General features: G+C 36.2%; 2 protein-coding genes across 2 annotated transcripts in view; both read right to left on the bottom strand.

Annotated features, from left to right (window-relative positions):
- Positions 1 to 513: 513 nt before the first annotated feature.
- Positions 514 to 5975, bottom strand: chia.1 (chitinase, acidic.1). The gene is made up of 12 exons (XM_073825381.1): positions 5918 to 5975; positions 5734 to 5796; positions 5614 to 5643; positions 5284 to 5488; positions 5114 to 5170; positions 4317 to 4482; positions 4109 to 4233; positions 3547 to 3670; positions 3276 to 3458; positions 1304 to 1420; positions 1095 to 1221; positions 514 to 998 (listed from the first exon to the last, which is right to left on the bottom strand). The coding sequence occupies exons 2-12, from the start codon at positions 5756 to 5758 to the stop codon at positions 790 to 792; spliced, it is 1368 nt and encodes a 455-aa protein (XP_073681482.1). The 5' UTR covers positions 5759 to 5796; positions 5918 to 5975; the 3' UTR covers positions 514 to 789.
- A 725-nt stretch (positions 5976 to 6700) lies between these two features.
- cntn2 (contactin 2) overlaps positions 6701 to 16815 on the bottom strand; it is a 43680-nt gene continuing 33565 nt past the window's right edge. The window contains exons 16-23 of the mRNA XM_073825380.1: positions 16593 to 16742; positions 16412 to 16482; positions 16016 to 16250; positions 15279 to 15394; positions 13218 to 13404; positions 12218 to 12330; positions 9224 to 9392; positions 6701 to 9151 (exon numbers count right to left, since the gene is read on the bottom strand). Coding sequence (XP_073681481.1) covers positions 9048 to 9151; positions 9224 to 9392; positions 12218 to 12330; positions 13218 to 13404; positions 15279 to 15394; positions 16016 to 16250; positions 16412 to 16482; positions 16593 to 16742 — 1145 coding nt within the window. The 3' untranslated portion in view covers positions 6701 to 9047. The remainder of the gene's footprint in view (positions 9152 to 9223; positions 9393 to 12217; positions 12331 to 13217; positions 13405 to 15278; positions 15395 to 16015; positions 16251 to 16411; positions 16483 to 16592; positions 16743 to 16815) is intronic.

The following is a 16815-nucleotide window of genomic DNA, read 5'->3' on the forward strand; positions in this document are numbered from 1 at the left end:
AAAGTCCTGATAAAAAATATACAATAAATAACATAATATATAATATACTGTAAATATACATTTACAGTTAAAACTCAATCTAATCTTGTGCCAAATCAGGTGTCACAGATACCTGCTTGTAGTTTATCAGCTCAGCTGTGTAATATAAGAATAAAAAGTCTAGGTCCTTGTGCTTGTGTAACATTATCAGAGCAGTCGTTCTTTATGACGTGTCAGGCTAATTTGTCATTTTATAACTACTCTTTTAAAGCTACTTTTCAAGTCTTCCAGTTTGGCAAGCAAAATTACACCAGAGGACACAAAAAGACCTTATAAATTTGAGAAGGATACACAGTTTACTGAACATTATTTAGCTTGGAGTTAATGGTAAACTCTATAATAAGTGGGAATAGTGTACCGGTTTTCATATCTGTCAATTACTTTACTATGTGTGAAACTTGAGAAACACAGTTTAGCCATACATCAGATGTGTCACTGTATTTTCAAATAATCAGTTCAAGGAAGAGTAATAAGTGGGATTGCTATAAATATTTTTATTGAAAGTGAAAGGAAAGAGAGCACACTGTTTTGCTGTACAATAACAATAGAAAACTAGACTGTATTGAACGGGACATTATGATTTTTTATTAACTAAATGTGAGGAGCACTTTACCAAGGCACAACCCCATGTGGTTATGCATAAAATAAAAATATATGTCACTATTCATTTCAAAGGATGAGCATGGATAGTTGGAAGCAGAGGTGATAAATCAGCTGTATTGAAAAAAGGGATTGGGTTTAAGCTTATACTCAAGGATAATCACAACATTTACAATCATCAACAAAAACCAGACCAGGTTGGCATTTTTGCAGGTATGTGTTTCCACGGAAGCACTGGAAGTAAGTGGTTTCGTCAGCAGGGTTGGGGTACAGTCCATCGGGTTTGCCAACGCAGAAAGAGGCGATGGGGTCAGCAGTCGTGGTGGGACGTGGTGTAGTGGTGGGCTTGGGTGCGAAACCTGTAAATAGAGATTCAGCGTTGCATTAATGCATATCATAGAAGAGAGTATCCAATATTATGTTCTTTTTTTACATTATAATGGCAAATTGTTTACCTAGTGTGTTGCGCAAATGGTTAACAAGAGGATAAGCTCCGTGGTAACAAAACCTGCCAGCAAAATCATCTAAATCAAGGGTCCACACTGAGGCTCCTCCCAGGTTCAGGGAGTTAAGCCACTGCACCTGTTAAAGCAAATATTTGGGAAAGTTTGTCAGAAGTTCATCAAACATCTCATCGCATTCTGGAGACCAGCAGCTGATTTACCTTAGCAGTAAAACTTTCAAGGTTGTCAAATCCAACCCAAGACTTTCCTTGAACTGCATAGGGCACCATCTGCTCACCGATCCATTCAATAGGGACGCTTGATTCCATGGGGCAAATCTGTGAACCAAAAAAAATCATCAGTTTCATCACCTGAAATTGACATAGATTGTTTGTTTTGTGTGGTAAATAACTGGCTTCTGAGAACATTAAGCATTTAAAATGTAATACACATTTGAAATTTCACCAGTTACTTCTATTTTTGTTATTGAATGAATGGTTTAACTATTCACTCATAAAGAAGGTTCTTTGTCGCCATCTAGTGGCGAATCAATGCAACATACAGATAGCGTCACTAACATTTTAGTCTCGGCTTCAGAAGTCACACCCATGGACGGGCACACCATTGGATGAATGTCTGATGCATTTGGCACACTAAATTGGAAACACTTTAGGAGTTTTGAAGTTGTCATCTGATTGAATTCCACAGAATTTCCGGAAGACGTGTGTTGCGTTCTTTAACACTCTTCTTGAAAACAAAGATTCTGTGACGCGGCATAGACTTTTTAAAGTTTTACACGCCAGTCTGTTATTGTGGAGATATTTCCACACCGCTAAATCACGACACGCCACAAAATGAAACGTGATTGGTTACTAGTGTAACAATACAATAGCGGGTTGTTTTTCATGTCCACGGGTTGAAATGACCCCAAAAACATGATATTTATTCTCTGGAATGTGAATTTTACAAGGGGAACCCCTCGAAATGCAGTTCACTAGTTTTGAGTAGCAATTGGTGGGTTTTGTTGTAAACACCTGGCAACCCTGCTTGGGCGGTCCTTGGCCATTCAAAATGACCAATGTGTACATTTTTCTTATTTTGCCTAAATATATATGTGACCCTGGACCACAAAACCAGTCATAAGGTTAAATTTTACAAAACTGAGATGTATATATCATTTGAAAGCTTTCTGTTGATGTATGGTTTGTTAGGATAGGACAATATTTGGCCGAGATACATTTATTTGAAAATTAGGAATCTGAGGGTGCAAAAAATCAAAATACTGAGAAAATCACCTTTAAAGTTGTCCAAATTAGGTACTTAACAATGCATATTACTAATCAAAAATGACATTTTGATATATTTACAGTAGGAATTTTAAAAAAAATATTCATAGACATGATCTTTACTTAATTTCCTAATGATTTTTGGCATAAAAGAAAAATCAAAAATTTTGACCCATGCAATGTATTTTTGGCTATTGCTACAAATATACCCCAGACTGGTTTTGTGGTCCAGGGTCACATATTTTCTCATTTAGTACTACTTTCCAGAGGCTACAGAAGATAGTTACATGTTTCCCAGAAGACAAAACAGGTTAAATTTACTCTGATCTTCAAATTCAAAAAGTTTTCACCCCTGGCTCTTAATGCATGGTTTTTCTTTCTGGAGAATCAGTGAGCATTTGAACCTTCTGTAATAGTTGCATATGAGTCCCTCAGGGTTCAAATACACAAAAATGCTGAAAAACCAAAGAATTTGTGGGACCTGAAGGATTTTTCTGAAGAACAGCAGGCAGTTTAACTCTTTAGGACAAACAAGGGACTCATAAACAACTATCACTAAAAAACAAAAAACAAAACACAGCTGAGGATCATTCCGGTAACAACACACTATTAAAAATCAAGTGTATGTAAACTTTTGAACGGGGTCATTTACTTTTATGTGAAATATCTTATTCAGGTCAGTACTAAATAAACAATAACATGCATTTTGTATTAGCCCTCTTATTTTGGTAAAATAATTAACATTTTGCAGATTCTAAAAGGGGTATATAACAAAATATTTATAATTTATACATATATGTAAAATATTATACATAAAACATTACACAAAATGTTTGCATACTAATTTACGTAAGACCTAGTGTTTAAAGAAAAACCAGTATAGATATATAAAAGTAGTGTGTAAAACCTCATAATAGGACCAGAATCCTTCTTCACGTGTGTAGGGACCGGCGTCAGCAGGGCCATTGGCTGGGGCCCCGAGACCTGTTTGCGAAGTGGAGAGCAAGAATGTGCGTCCAAATGTGGGGAAGGTAATAAGCAGCCTATCAGCGTGGGCTCCACCACCCAGCCAGGTTGCCACAGATGAGTTCTGGAGAAGAGAGCAAAGAATGTGCTAAGACATCCTACAAATGACACTTCGAATTGATGCATTTTACATTTAAAGGATTTGGTCTTACGATATTGTGGTCAATGACGCTTCCACTGTCCAAGGAGCTGCGGTAAAGAGGGCTGTTGTGGCCTGTCTTGGAGTCCCAGTGGCCATGGTAGTCAAAAGTCAAAACTGTGATGAAATCCAACAGTCTATAATGGCAGAAAGAAAGAGAGAGTAAGAAACGTTGATAGGCACACATGTTACTATAGTTTGATTAAAGGGATAGTTTGCCCAAAACTGAAAATTCTATCATTGATTACTCACCCTCACTTCCAAAAATGTAAGATTTCTGACCCTCCATAGACAGCAAGTTTCCTTTTCATGTTCCATAAAATTACAGTTGAACCTCTGATGTCACATGGGCTATTTTGTTGATGTTCTTGGTACCTTTCTGGACCTTTAACATGGAAGGACCCTTGCTGTCTATAGAGACTCAGACAGCTCTCGGATTTCCTCAAAAAATATCTTAATTTGTGTTCAGAAGATGAATGAAGGTCTTACCGGTTTGGAACAATATGAGGGTGAATAATGAATGACAGAATTTTCCTTTTTGGGTTGACTATCACTTTAAGATACAGAAAACTTACCCTGAAACTTCAGCGATCTCATAGGCATCCTCAATAATGGACTTGATGCCAGAAACTTTGCTGGAGAGAATCAGAGGAGTTTTCCTTGTGTCAATGGCCTCCTGTTCAACAGCTTGTCTCAGTTCCTGAGAACAGGAACATAGTCAGACCCAAAGTCACATTTGAATGGAAATGAACATGCTTGATTTTAACACTCTGGTCTGCTCACCTTGACGAATACAGTAAACCTCTGCTTGTCCTCTGGTGGGCTTAAATTCTGACCTGGATACTGCCAGTCAATGTCCATGCCATCAAATTCATGGAGACGCAGGAACAGCATTGCAGAACGGATGAAAGTCTTGCGGTTCTCTGGAGTTGCCACCATGTTGATGTATCTGAAGTGCAAAGAGAGACACTGGACATGAGTTAAATGATTTAGAAAATCTTTGTTTGTTTGTTTTTTCATATTATAGTTATGCCACACACACCAGTCAGGCTAATATGTGACCCTGGGCCACAAACCAGTCTTAAGTAGCACAGGTATATTTGTAACAATAGCCAAAAATACATTGTATAGGTTAAAATTATATATTTGTTTATGCCAAAAATCATTAGGATATTAAGTAAAGATCATGTTCCATAAAGATATTTTGTAAATTTCCTACCATTCATTTTTGATTAGTAATATGCATTGCTAAGAACTTAACCACTGTTCCTTTCGTGGACCACTTTTGATAGATACTGCCCACTGCAGACTGGGAACACCCCCTCACAAGAGCTGCAGTTTTGGAGATGCTCTGACCCAATTGTCTAGCCATCGAAATTTGGCCCTTGTCAAAGTCACTCAAATCCTTATGCTTGCCCATTTTTCCTGCTTCTAACATAAACTGTTTACTTGCTGACTGATATATCCACAGGTGGCGTGATGAGGAGATAATCAGTGTTGTTTACTTCAACTCTCAATGGTCATAATGTTATAGCTAATCTGTGTATTTACAACTTGTAGAGATATTTTGTTTCACTTACGGACTGACGCCATCGACTGTTCCTCCAACAGACAGCAAGGTCTTCAAAGTAGGATTTCTGTTTAAAAGAAATAATAAATAAATATATTAGAACTAATAAGAAAAATAAATTAGTCATGATTTATAAGACACCGTGACGATCGTATTGCTATAGAAACAGCTTTTTCTTACACTTTTTTCAGCTCATTCAGTGATTTGTACAACACGTCGTCATTCCATTCAACGGTAGTGATCTGATTATCAGGGCTGATAGTTGCCAGAGCATAAACCACATGTGTGCAGAGGAACGGATCAATGTGTTCTGGCATAAACTTTCCATTGCCGGGTCTGTACTGGGACCAGTTGGTCATGTAGCACACCAGCTTTGTAGAAGCCACTATTAGAAATCAAAACATCATTAACAGCTCACAAATACACAGTCAATTTTACTCATAATCTAGGAACATTTATTATGAATGTAGATGCATTTATTTTATAGACTGAATATATGAAGGTTCTTACCCATCTGCACTGTAAGCAAGATGCCCAGCGCTATGAAAAAGACAACATGGTTATGCATAAAAAGTAAAATATCATTTATTGCAATATATAATTTATAAATTAAATATTTATGCAAAATACCTGCTAAAAGTGTTAATTTAGTCATTTTGGTTTTAGTCCAAAACAGTTTTCTTCACTAAAGAGCTGGAAAACAAAACAAGCAATGCATTTTCAATTTCATGAGCATGTCTCAGCAAGTTTTGTCTTGAAATGAGAAAATGTGAAGATTAGTTAAAAAGAAATTAATGAAATCCAAGCTCTTTACCTGTGTCTGCTGCACTCTCAATGACCAGTTTGGTGAAACCTGTTCATGATCATGTATACTTATACATTATTAATAGTTCCAAAGTACAGGTGATAAGTGCTAACCTCACCAGAATGAGGCAGTAAAATTAATAACAAGTCATATAACCGGCATGTTACGGTAAGGTGGTATCTTTTAGATTGTTACGACATTATGAGCTAATAGCAGAATTACATGTAGTATCAAAGTGTAAATAGTTTTGTTTCTTATATTAAAGCATTTTTGTAATATTAGAAAAAAATGCAAACCCATGTTATAGGATAGTTTGCACAGACTTTGCAATATGAATACACATGGAGGTTTTAATTGAGATTTCATGGCATTACACTTATATATGTGACCTAGGATGACAAAAGCAGTCATAAGGGTCAATTTTGTAAAACTGAGATTTATGAATAAGCTTTCCATCGATGTTTGGATTGTTAGGATTGGACAATATTTGGCTGAGATACAACTATTTGAAAATCTGGAATCTGAGGGGGCAAAAAAATCTAAATATTGAGAAAACCACTTTAAATTTGTCAAAAATTCAGTTCTTAGCAATTTTGATATATTTACAGTAGAACATTTATGAAATATCTATGGAACATGATCTTTACTTAATATCCTAATGATTTTTGGCATATAAAAAAATCTTTAATTTTGACCCATACAAAATATTGCTACACATATTTAGTTTTAGTTGGTTTTGTGCATCTGTATGCATGTGTGCATTAAGCTAAACACTAAACATAGTTCTTCAAATACAGTCAAAATGTTTTTTATTGAAGAATATATTTACAAGTGTTGCATTATTCACATTCAGTCCACAGTGGACAGGCTCAACCTTTACAACAACTGGGGTACATGGTAGTTCGAAGATACAACTTGACATCACAACCTGAGTGACCTTCGCGTAAAACTACTAGTGTGCCATTCGGCCCCTGCAAGTCTTCGGAAAGTTGTTAGCGGCTATCAGTGTTGAGCTGTGACTGATGAAGCCCTGATTCAACACAAGAGGGCAAACGTGAAACGTGAAACACAGCCGAATGATTTTGAGAATTAAATAAACGATTAGAGAAAAGAACTTTGTGGAATTGTACTTAGTGCACTGGAAATGTATTTAAGAAGCACAAAACAAGGACAAGATGACACTAGTTTTGCTTTTGTTCTCCTAATATGACTTTTGAGTGCGTCTACATTTGGAAAGTGTAACATTTATTCTTTGCTACCAGTTACTACAAAGCTACTGATGATGCTGTTATGTGTTTTTGGCTAAAACTGTTTGCCTCAGAGTGATGGTGATTTGTAATTTACAGTTAAAATCCCATGGACAAGATGGTGTTAGAGAAGATGTAAAAAAACTAAAGGAAGGAGCTCAAACTATCAAGCCCTCCTCGCACGAAGAAAATTGCTATATTTACAGTAAGAACTTGATGAAATTGTGTTAAATAGAAAACTAAATACATTAAATAGAAATGTTAAATAGAAAAAAATACATTTCCAAGGAAATCATCCCACTGAACAGGCACAAATGAAAAGCAATGCAGGGAAGATAGTTTCCTTTGACCTTTTTGATCTGGTGGTACAAGTGTCAGACTAAAATGTGACCCTGGACCACAAAACCAGTCATAAGGGTACATTATTTTACAGTAATTTGAAAATCTGGAATCTGAGGGTGCAAAAAATCCAAATATTGAGAAAATTGCCTTTAAAGTTGTTTAAATGAAGTTCTTAGAAATGCATATTACTAATCAAAAATGACATTTTGATATATTTACGATAAGACATTTACAAAATATCTTCATGGAACATGATCTTTAGTTAATATCCTAATGGTTATTGTATTTTTGGCTATTGCTACAAATATATCTGTGCTACTTAAGAATTTTGTGGTCCAGGGTCACAAATTTGACACAAAAAGAATGATTTTATAGTTGAATACTGACAGATTTCACCTGCTACACTGAAAGTGCAATTTCAGTTTGCACTTTATTAGTTGATGCCATAGATTTGAAAAACAATATGTAAAAAGCACAGCAGAGGACCTCTGAAATGTTAGTTTTGTCCTTATTAATAAATAAAATAGTATAAATATAAAGGACAACATAGATTTTTAAAAAATCTAAATGGCAGGTATAGGCTGAGCTGGATTTTGACCTGTTAAGAGATCCGCAGAACCCTCACTAATCCAAAGTTAGCCTCTCAAAACACGTGTCTCCTAATTCTTTCAGCCAATGGCTCTTGTCATATAAAATATGATATGATGTTCTTCATTAAGTTGGGCCATGATTCAATTCTTTAAAACAATATCTTATAATACATTTTGATATTATAGGATAATAATTAACTAGTTTGTCCATGAATGTTATCTTCAGAATTGTTCAATGTCCAGTGTCTCGCTCTTGTGATGTGCCAAGAAAGGAAGTAACAACCCATGGACGTCAATTTTATGTAATCCTCGAGAAAAAAAGACAAAGATAACGGAGTAATAACTTTGGCAAGCCAAGCCCACTTTAACAACCACACGAGAATCAGGTTGTGCTGTACCACTGCTTTCGTGAGACCTTTCATCTTGAAAAACCAGAACACTGAATGCTACAATCATTCGACACGGATACAAAAACACTGTTAATAAAAACCAAGATCCGCTCGCTTCTAATTGCATTATCACAAAACTAAAAGATTAAATAAAAAAGGTAAACATTCATTTGGATCATTCTGCAGTCCACATGCTGCCATGAAGTAGCAACAGAGTATTAAAAAAGTTGTTTTATCCATCATGGAAATGTCACCAATACATCCATGTGTATTTACACCTATGACGAAGTTGTTGAATTTTAGAAACTACAACCAAATGCTGACATGACCACCGCTTAAGTTTGCATTTCCGTAAGGCAAGCGTCTAAAATGATAACAATCAAAAACGTCTCCCACAACGACTCTCTTTGACCAGTCATCCTTGTAAAAAAGCTTTTTATACAAAAGAATCTTCCACTTCTCACATTTCCAAAACTTACACCCCACACATCCCCACAGCCCTGTCTCTTCTGAGGAAAACCTGTTCAATTCTCCTTCATATTGATAAGAAATGCCTCATCATCGGCTACCATCACAGTCCAGACGAGCCAATGAGGACGAGTGCAGTGAAGCCCAAAAGAGATGTGCAGAGCGACCCTGAAGTGCCAGAGTTGTTCTGGACCATCATTCCAGTGCCTGTGGATCAAACACAGACTTAGTATTTAAACACTAGTTCTTGAGTTACTAGCTACTTTCAGTAGCACATACCTGAGTCTCGAGACACTATGGTTTCATGGGCTGCTCCATCTCCTCCATCTCCCCAAGAGCGGATTTCCAGAACCACATAACCACTGTCCTTGGGTAATGGCAGAGTGATGGAGTTCTTGCTTTTCTCCAGTATCTTTAAGGCAGACTGTCCTTCATGCTTGTAAAGGACCTACACAGATAATAGAAAATCAATTTGTGTTAAAAAACAATCATTTGACAATGAAATTCTTAATTATCGAATAAATACTTGACATTCTGTGTTGATACTAACAATCAAGCAGTTGAGATTTGCTATATAGTACATATCGCCCTACGCAAGTATACTGTATGTATGCAAGTTGTATGTATGTAAGTTGGATAGTTTTATATACAGCTGAGGTCAAAAGCTTACATACACCTTGCAGAATCTGCAAAAAAACATTCACAAGAGAAAATAATAGTTGAATTTATAAAAATGACCCCGTTGAAAAGTTTACATACACTTGATTCTTAATACTGTGTTGTTACCTGAATGATCCACAGCTGTGTTTTTTTGTTTAGTGGTTGTTGTTTATGAATCCCTTGTTTGTCCTGAACAGTTAAACTGACTGCTGTTCTTCAGAAAAAAATCCTTCAGTTCCCACAAATTCTTTGGTTTTTCAGAATTTTTGTGTATTTGAGGACAACTGAGGGACTCATATGCAACTATTACAGAAGGTTCAAACACTCGCTGATGCTTCAGAAGGAAACACGATGCATTAAGAGCCGGGGGTGAAAACTTTTTGAATTTGAAGATCAGGGTAAATTTAACTTATTTTGTCTTCTGGGAAACAAGTAAATTTCTTCTGTAGCTTCTGAAGGGCAGTACTAAATGAAAAAAATATATTTAGGCAAAATAAGAAAAATGCACATCTCCATTCTGTTCAAAAGTTTACAGCCCTGGCTCTAAATGCATTGTTTTTCCTTCTGGAGCATCAGTGAGCATTTAAACCTTCTGTAATATTCGCATATGAGTTCCTCAGATGTCCTCAGTGTGAAAAGATGGATCTCAAAATTATACAGTCTTTGTTGGAGAGGGTTAAAATACACAACAAAATGCTGAAAAACAAAATAATTTGTGGGACTTGAAGGATTTTTCTGAAGAACAGCGGGCAGTTTAACTGTTTAGGACAAACAAGGGACTCATGAACAACTATCGCTGAACAAAAAACAGCTGTGGATTATTCAGGTAACAACATGGTATTAGGAATCAAGTGTACGTAAACTTTTGAACAAGGTTTTCTTTATGTAAACGTCTTTTATGTGAAATATGTTTTTCATGTCAGTACCAAATAAAAAATAACATGCATTTTATATGATCCCTCTTATTTTGGTAAAATAATTAACATTTTGCAGATTCTAAAAGGGGTATGTAAACTTTTGACTTCAACTGTAACTTCTGACAGAAGTTACTTTGTCAAACTTTATCCTGGAGGATTTCCCAAACTGTGTTTTTTAAGGAAACTACAGCACAGTTTGAACATGCTATAAAGATTTACAAATATAGCTTACGAAATAAAAATATGAAATACAATTTCAGAGAGAACAGTGAACATACAAATGTGTCGTTACATTTTTTTCAAATTTGAACTTAAAATTAACAAAAAAAAGTTTGGAAACCCTAATCAAATTTGGCAGATGCATATCGAAATCAACTTGCAGTTAAGATACAGATTTTATTAGTTTCTGGGAATCAGTATATGTTCTCTTTATAGTTATCTTCATAAAATATGACCTTGATCCTATAGCACATCAGATGTGATATATAAACAATTAGTTAAAATGTTTATTTACTGTAAGTGGGTTCAATAGGGTCGTTGCAGGTCTCACAATATCGCTATCCCGACATCTTGGGGCTTTTGTGTCTTATAGTTCACCCAAACATGAAAATTCTGTTGTTAGACCTATGTACATCTTCTGAACACAAATTAAGATGTTTTTAATGAAATCTGAGAGCTTTCTGACCCTGCATAGACAACAACGCATCTGACACGTTTGAGACCCAGAAAGGTAGTAAGGACATTGATAAAATAGTCTATGTGAAATCAGTGGTTCATTCTTGAATGTATCAGTTGCGTTGCTGTCTATGCAGGGTCAGAATGCTCTCGGGTTTCATCAAATATATCTTAATTTGGATTCCTAAAATGAACGAATAGAACTGACTCTCTTCAGAAAAGTTTTAATCATTTCCTTTCATTTTACCTTTACATTTTATGCAGCCGTTATCGAGGAAACCTATATTTTTGCCGTTTCAAAAGCCCCACCTAGTGGCAGAGAATGAATCTGTCTTTTCAATAAGCCTGTTTTAGTTTATATCAATGCGAAAATCGACCCATATTTTTACGCAACAATCATGCATTTACCACTTTATAAAACTTGCTTTTGTGAAAACCTGTATCTGAACTATAGATCATGCCATTTTACGATTTAATATGTCACCATAGACATTGCCCTACCCCACTCATACAGTGTTCATTTTATTTGTGCAGGCCTTAAAAAAGGTCATAAATAGCCTCAAATTAGTTTGAAAAAATTCAGCAAATACCCTGTGAATAGTGAAATAAAATTCCTTCCTTAATTTTTATGTTTTGAAAATGTTTTTGATTAACATTTTTACTCCTAACCAAGTTTCTATATTAAGAAAAACTTCTTTTATTTTGGACAGTTACTTTTATTTTGGGATACCAAAATCTGAAGAGTGCCTGCTGAAAGGGCTACCAGGGATTTTGAAATTTAGTTTTGTGTTTGTCTGTTTCTCCAGAAGGGACGACAGATGTTCTCTTCTCACGTGACATTAGGCCGTCTATTTATTAAATTCTTACCCAAGGTATGAAATGATATGATATCCCACCTTTGACTAAAATGACTGAATCTGAGCAAATATTCTGATGACAAACAAATGGAGACAGATAACCCGACACAAACACATATCCTAAGAGATAGCCGTAGTGTTGGGTGGCAGCGTGTGTCACTCACTTTGTAACCCAGAACAGCAGACTCATTGTCCATGGATTTAACATGATCCCACCTCACAGTAACCCAAGAACCATTAGCCTTCCATGAGACGTTGCCTGGAGGACGGTTGGGGGCTAGAAATGAAGATACAAGCAAAAATAAATCCACAAAGTACAGTGACTTTCACACCATTCTCAGTGACAAAGACCGGAATCGCAAATGTCAAGATTTAAAGTACATGGAGAACTGTTGGTGGCAATTTGAACTGTTATGGAAGTGACAGATTGTTCTAGTTATCATGTTCTAGTTATTTTTAGTGGCAAAATCAAACTTATTAAATTTCTATTATAGTGACAGTAATCTACATAAGTGGGTTAACCTATTTGTACAGATCAAGTGACGGTTTATTTTATCCATGAAGGAGAATTCAAATTAATATAGGTGGTTTTGAGCCAACAGCAAAGATGGTGGACTATATATAGAAACTTACAGAATAAAAAGTTCTGCAAGGAAAAGTGATGTGATGCAACAAGATCTTTTATTTCTCTAAACTCTTCTACCTTTAGGCTACCAGGTTACGTAAGTTGGACACAAATCAGCTTTTGCTGTTTCCTGGAACAGCATTCTTATCAACCAAACACTGCCCCCTGATTAAAGAACACCCAGCTGATATTTTAACGTTTTTTTTAAATAGGCAAATCAATGCCTTGATTTTGTTTCAATTTTGCAGAGTGAATCAACGTTGATATTCACTACAATGTTTCACCATCTTACTTTTTGTACAGATTTTTTCAATTTTAGAATTAATGTATTACATTAAACTTTTCATTAAACAAAATTTTTTCAACGTTAAAATCACCTTTTAACGGTAAAGTTTGGTCATGTGCCGGCTAGGTATTTTGGAATAGGTGTTTGGGTGAGATTTGGTAGGAAAATTATTCTAGAATCCCCACAAACATGTTCTACTCATGCAAAACACATTTTAATTAGGCTGCCAGTGCTCCCAAAAATGAGGTCTTACGAGGTTTCTTGGTGATGACAGTGGTTCTTGGGGAAGGTGGGCCGGTGCCTGCACTGTTGTAGGCCAACACGGTGACATGATAGAGAGTGTTAGGCCTCAGACCCGTGACTCGTGCTGTGTTCTCCAGCCCTGCTGTTCTTACTCGGTCCGCGGCCGCCTCACGTTCATGTTGTCGCCAATAACGAATCTGTAACCAGAGCAATGGGACAATCTCAAACCTGAGACAAACTTGTTCATACTAAAAACAACCAGAATGTGAATTTGGTTTTGAGAAATTAAAATGGTCACACTTTAAGTTCCAGTTTTCACTATTAATGAACTACTAACTATGACTTTTGCCTTAATAAACTGCTAAATCGCTGCTTATTATTAGTTCATAAGGTACTGTAGTTGTTAAAGGTTGTGACAAAAAAAATCCTGATAATTTACTTATCTCTATTTGATCCAAGATGTTCATGTCTGTCTTTTTTCAGTCAAAAAGAAATTAAGGTTTTTGAGGAAAACATTTCAGGACTTTTCTCCATATAGTGGACTTCAACAAGGACCAACAGGTTGAAGGTCCAAATTGCAGTTTCAGTGCAGCTTCAAAGGGCTCTACATGATCCCATCCGAGGAATAAGGGTCTTATCTAATGAAACGATCGGCCATTGTCTAGAAAAAAATACAATTTATATACTTTTTAACCACAAATGCTCATCTTGCACTAGCTTGACTTCACGCATTACATTGGAAAGGTCACACGTGACTTAGGCGAAAGTACTTACCCAGTGTTTACAAAGCGAACATGCAAAGAAAGTCAAACGTACTTTACTAAAAAAAAAAGGAAAAACAACAATGTCGGACGATTCTGAAGTTGGATGAGAAAATTAGATGGATTTTTTTTCGGCCTACCATACCTTTTTTAACCAGAAAACACAGACGAAGAACTAACCATGCATGACCTTTCCAACGTGATTACGTAATCGTAGACACACATCGCAGAGCTAGTGCAAGACGAGCATTTGTGGTTAAATAGTATATACATTTCTATATTTTTTTAGAAAATGAAAGATCATTTCGCTAGACAAGACCCTTATTCCTTGGCTGGGATCATGTTGAGCCTTTTGAAGCTGCATTGAAACTGCAATTTGGACTGAATTTCAACCCAGTGATCCCCATTGAAGTCCACTCTATGGAGAAAAATCCTGGAATGTTTTCCTCAAAAACCTTAAAGAAAGAAAGACATGAGCATCTTGGATGACATAGGGGTGAGTAAATTGTCAGGATTTTTTTATTCTGGAATTGAAATAATCCTGCATAATAATGCATTAATATGTGCTTTACTAGGACTAGTACTAATAAACAACCAGTATGCTAGTAATGCATGCTAATGGGTCCCTTAACTAAAATAAAAGTGTGTAAACAAATAACAGAATCTTATTTTGCTATTGAAAGACACACAATTATGAACTGTATTAGCAAATTCAAATAAATACAACCTGCAAAAAACACTCTTTGATACCGGTGGATTTCAAAGCATGGTTTTATCTAAAAGGAGCCGTCTTATCTAAATAATGTGTTTTGTGCTCCTTGATCTAGACATGCTGTTCATAAAAAGGGACTAATGAGTTGATTAATTGATCACCTAGTGGGGCAAAGCTCACATATCCTGATGCACCAACAAAGACCCACAATGGTCAATAAAACAAAACTCTGTCATGCATTCACATCATGACGTTTCGTCTGGCCAGAGGAGGACTGGCCCCCTGGCTGAGTTTTTTCTTCTCCATTTCTTTCACCAGCGGAGTTTTGGTTTGGATTTGATTGCACAGGCACTATTTGAAGACCTAAACTAAGCTGGACGATGACATTGCTGAATCAACTATGAACTTAAAACTGAAAAATTGACTGTTTGTTATTGTCTTCTTGCATTATTGACAAACTATTTTCTTGTTTGACACTGTAAAGCTGATTTGACACAATCTGTATTGTATCATTTAGTGTATATGTATTGTGGCTTGACTTCACATTTATCAATCTACATTCAAATACAAGAAGAGATGGACGAAGAATGGGCCTGACCTCGTAACCTCGAAGAACTCCATTAATGTTCAGATGTTGAATGGGGTCCCAGGACACTTGAATCTCAAAAGCTGTCAGAGCAGTGGCATTAATTCTTCTTGGGGACACGGTAGGTTCTGAGGAAAACATAAAGATAAGTTAAGATGAATGAGGTATGAAAGATGTATTAAACGTTTGTTTATCATTTAATCTTGACTGGTAACATTTTCATATTAAATAAAAATTCAGAATTTAATTCTCTCTTTGACTCATTGAATTCTTCTTTGTGTGCAAATGTTTAATGTTGGTTATAATACGGTTTGCACTGTCTTTCATTCATTAACAGCCGTTTTTCAAAGGCAGCATTGTTAAAATAAACTTGTGATCCTTGTAAAGGATATGCAGAGCAGTTTGATTTATTTTCTCATTTTACTGTTATTATTGGTTCTTGTGTGGCTACTTCTAGTAGCTGATCACTAAATGGGGATGTTTAAAATGTATATATGGGTGGTTGTGTGAACTTTGTCAGAACTTTGGGATGAAACATTATTGCAGATTTGTTTTAAGATTGTTTTTGGGAGGAAAGTTATGCTTCCATAGAACCACAAACTCACATAGTATAATAAGCTCTCTTGTCTCAAATGACATGAAATTAGTTTCTTTTCAAAGAGGAGTTGCTCCACTGTCTACCCTCTAGTGGTTAAGCAAAGTCTAACCAGAATTTAATTAAACTTTCAATCCTTTGTAATGTCTCTCACCCTCTTCTGCAGAATGCACTACAGCAATCTGGCTGAAGGGACCTTCGCCTTTCTTGTTATAGGCCTTGATTCTGACCTCAAAAGGGCAGTAAGCTGACAGACTCTCATTGCTGTAGACATATCTTGATGACTCCACGTGTGGCACCCTCACCACCGTCCATGTTGGCATGCCTTGCCTTCTGAATGCCAGGATATAACCAAAGCCATCTCCATTCTGATACTCTCTTGCCATGGGCTGCAATTCAGAAATCATTTTATGTCTCATTATGCAACAGAAGGTGAAGGTTGTAATAAAGACACATTGATCGACCATCTGTTAGAAACTTTATATACTGATTAAAAGGAATAAGGCGAATCTAATATGCAATTAAAGCAATAAAGGTCAATGGCACTTACAGTCCACGTAATGATAAGTTCATTACGGTTTCCTCCACCTCCACCAAGTCCGCTGGGTGCCACAGTGGGTGCTGCAAGACAAAATAACAACCTTGTATAGTGAAAAAAAAACTATTTACCAAACATATTTCTATGTAGAACCACGTCAATGGTTAATTAAAAACATAGTAATGGTTCTGACCTGCTTGTTTGGTTCGGACGGGCTGGGAGGGCATGCTTGGTTCTCCACTACCCAAAATGTTGCTGGCAATGACCTGGAATTCATAATCCATCCAGGGTCGAAGATCTATCACACGTGCAGACTCAGCATTTCCTTCTATGTTCGCAGGGTCTGGAAGAACCATTAGCAAAAAATGAGACATAAACATTTATATATTGAGGATAACAATGTACAATGCTCTAAT

This window comes from Garra rufa, chromosome 20 (genome assembly GCF_049309525.1).
Source record: "Garra rufa chromosome 20, GarRuf1.0, whole genome shotgun sequence".
Taxonomy (NCBI): domain Eukaryota; kingdom Metazoa; phylum Chordata; class Actinopteri; order Cypriniformes; family Cyprinidae; genus Garra; species Garra rufa.

Excerpts from the sequence above, each read along its gene's own strand:
- chia.1 (XM_073825381.1), bottom strand. The coding sequence starts at position 5,758 with ATGACTAAATTAACACTTTTAGCAG. Across the intron at positions 5,171-5,283 it reads CTGAATGAGCTGAAAAAAGT|AAATCCTACTTTGAAGACCT; the intron begins GTAAGAAAAAGC and ends TCTTTTAAACAG. Across the intron at positions 4,234-4,316 it reads GGTTTACTGTATTCGTCAAG|GAACTGAGACAAGCTGTTGA; the intron begins GTGAGCAGACCA and ends TCCTGTTCTCAG.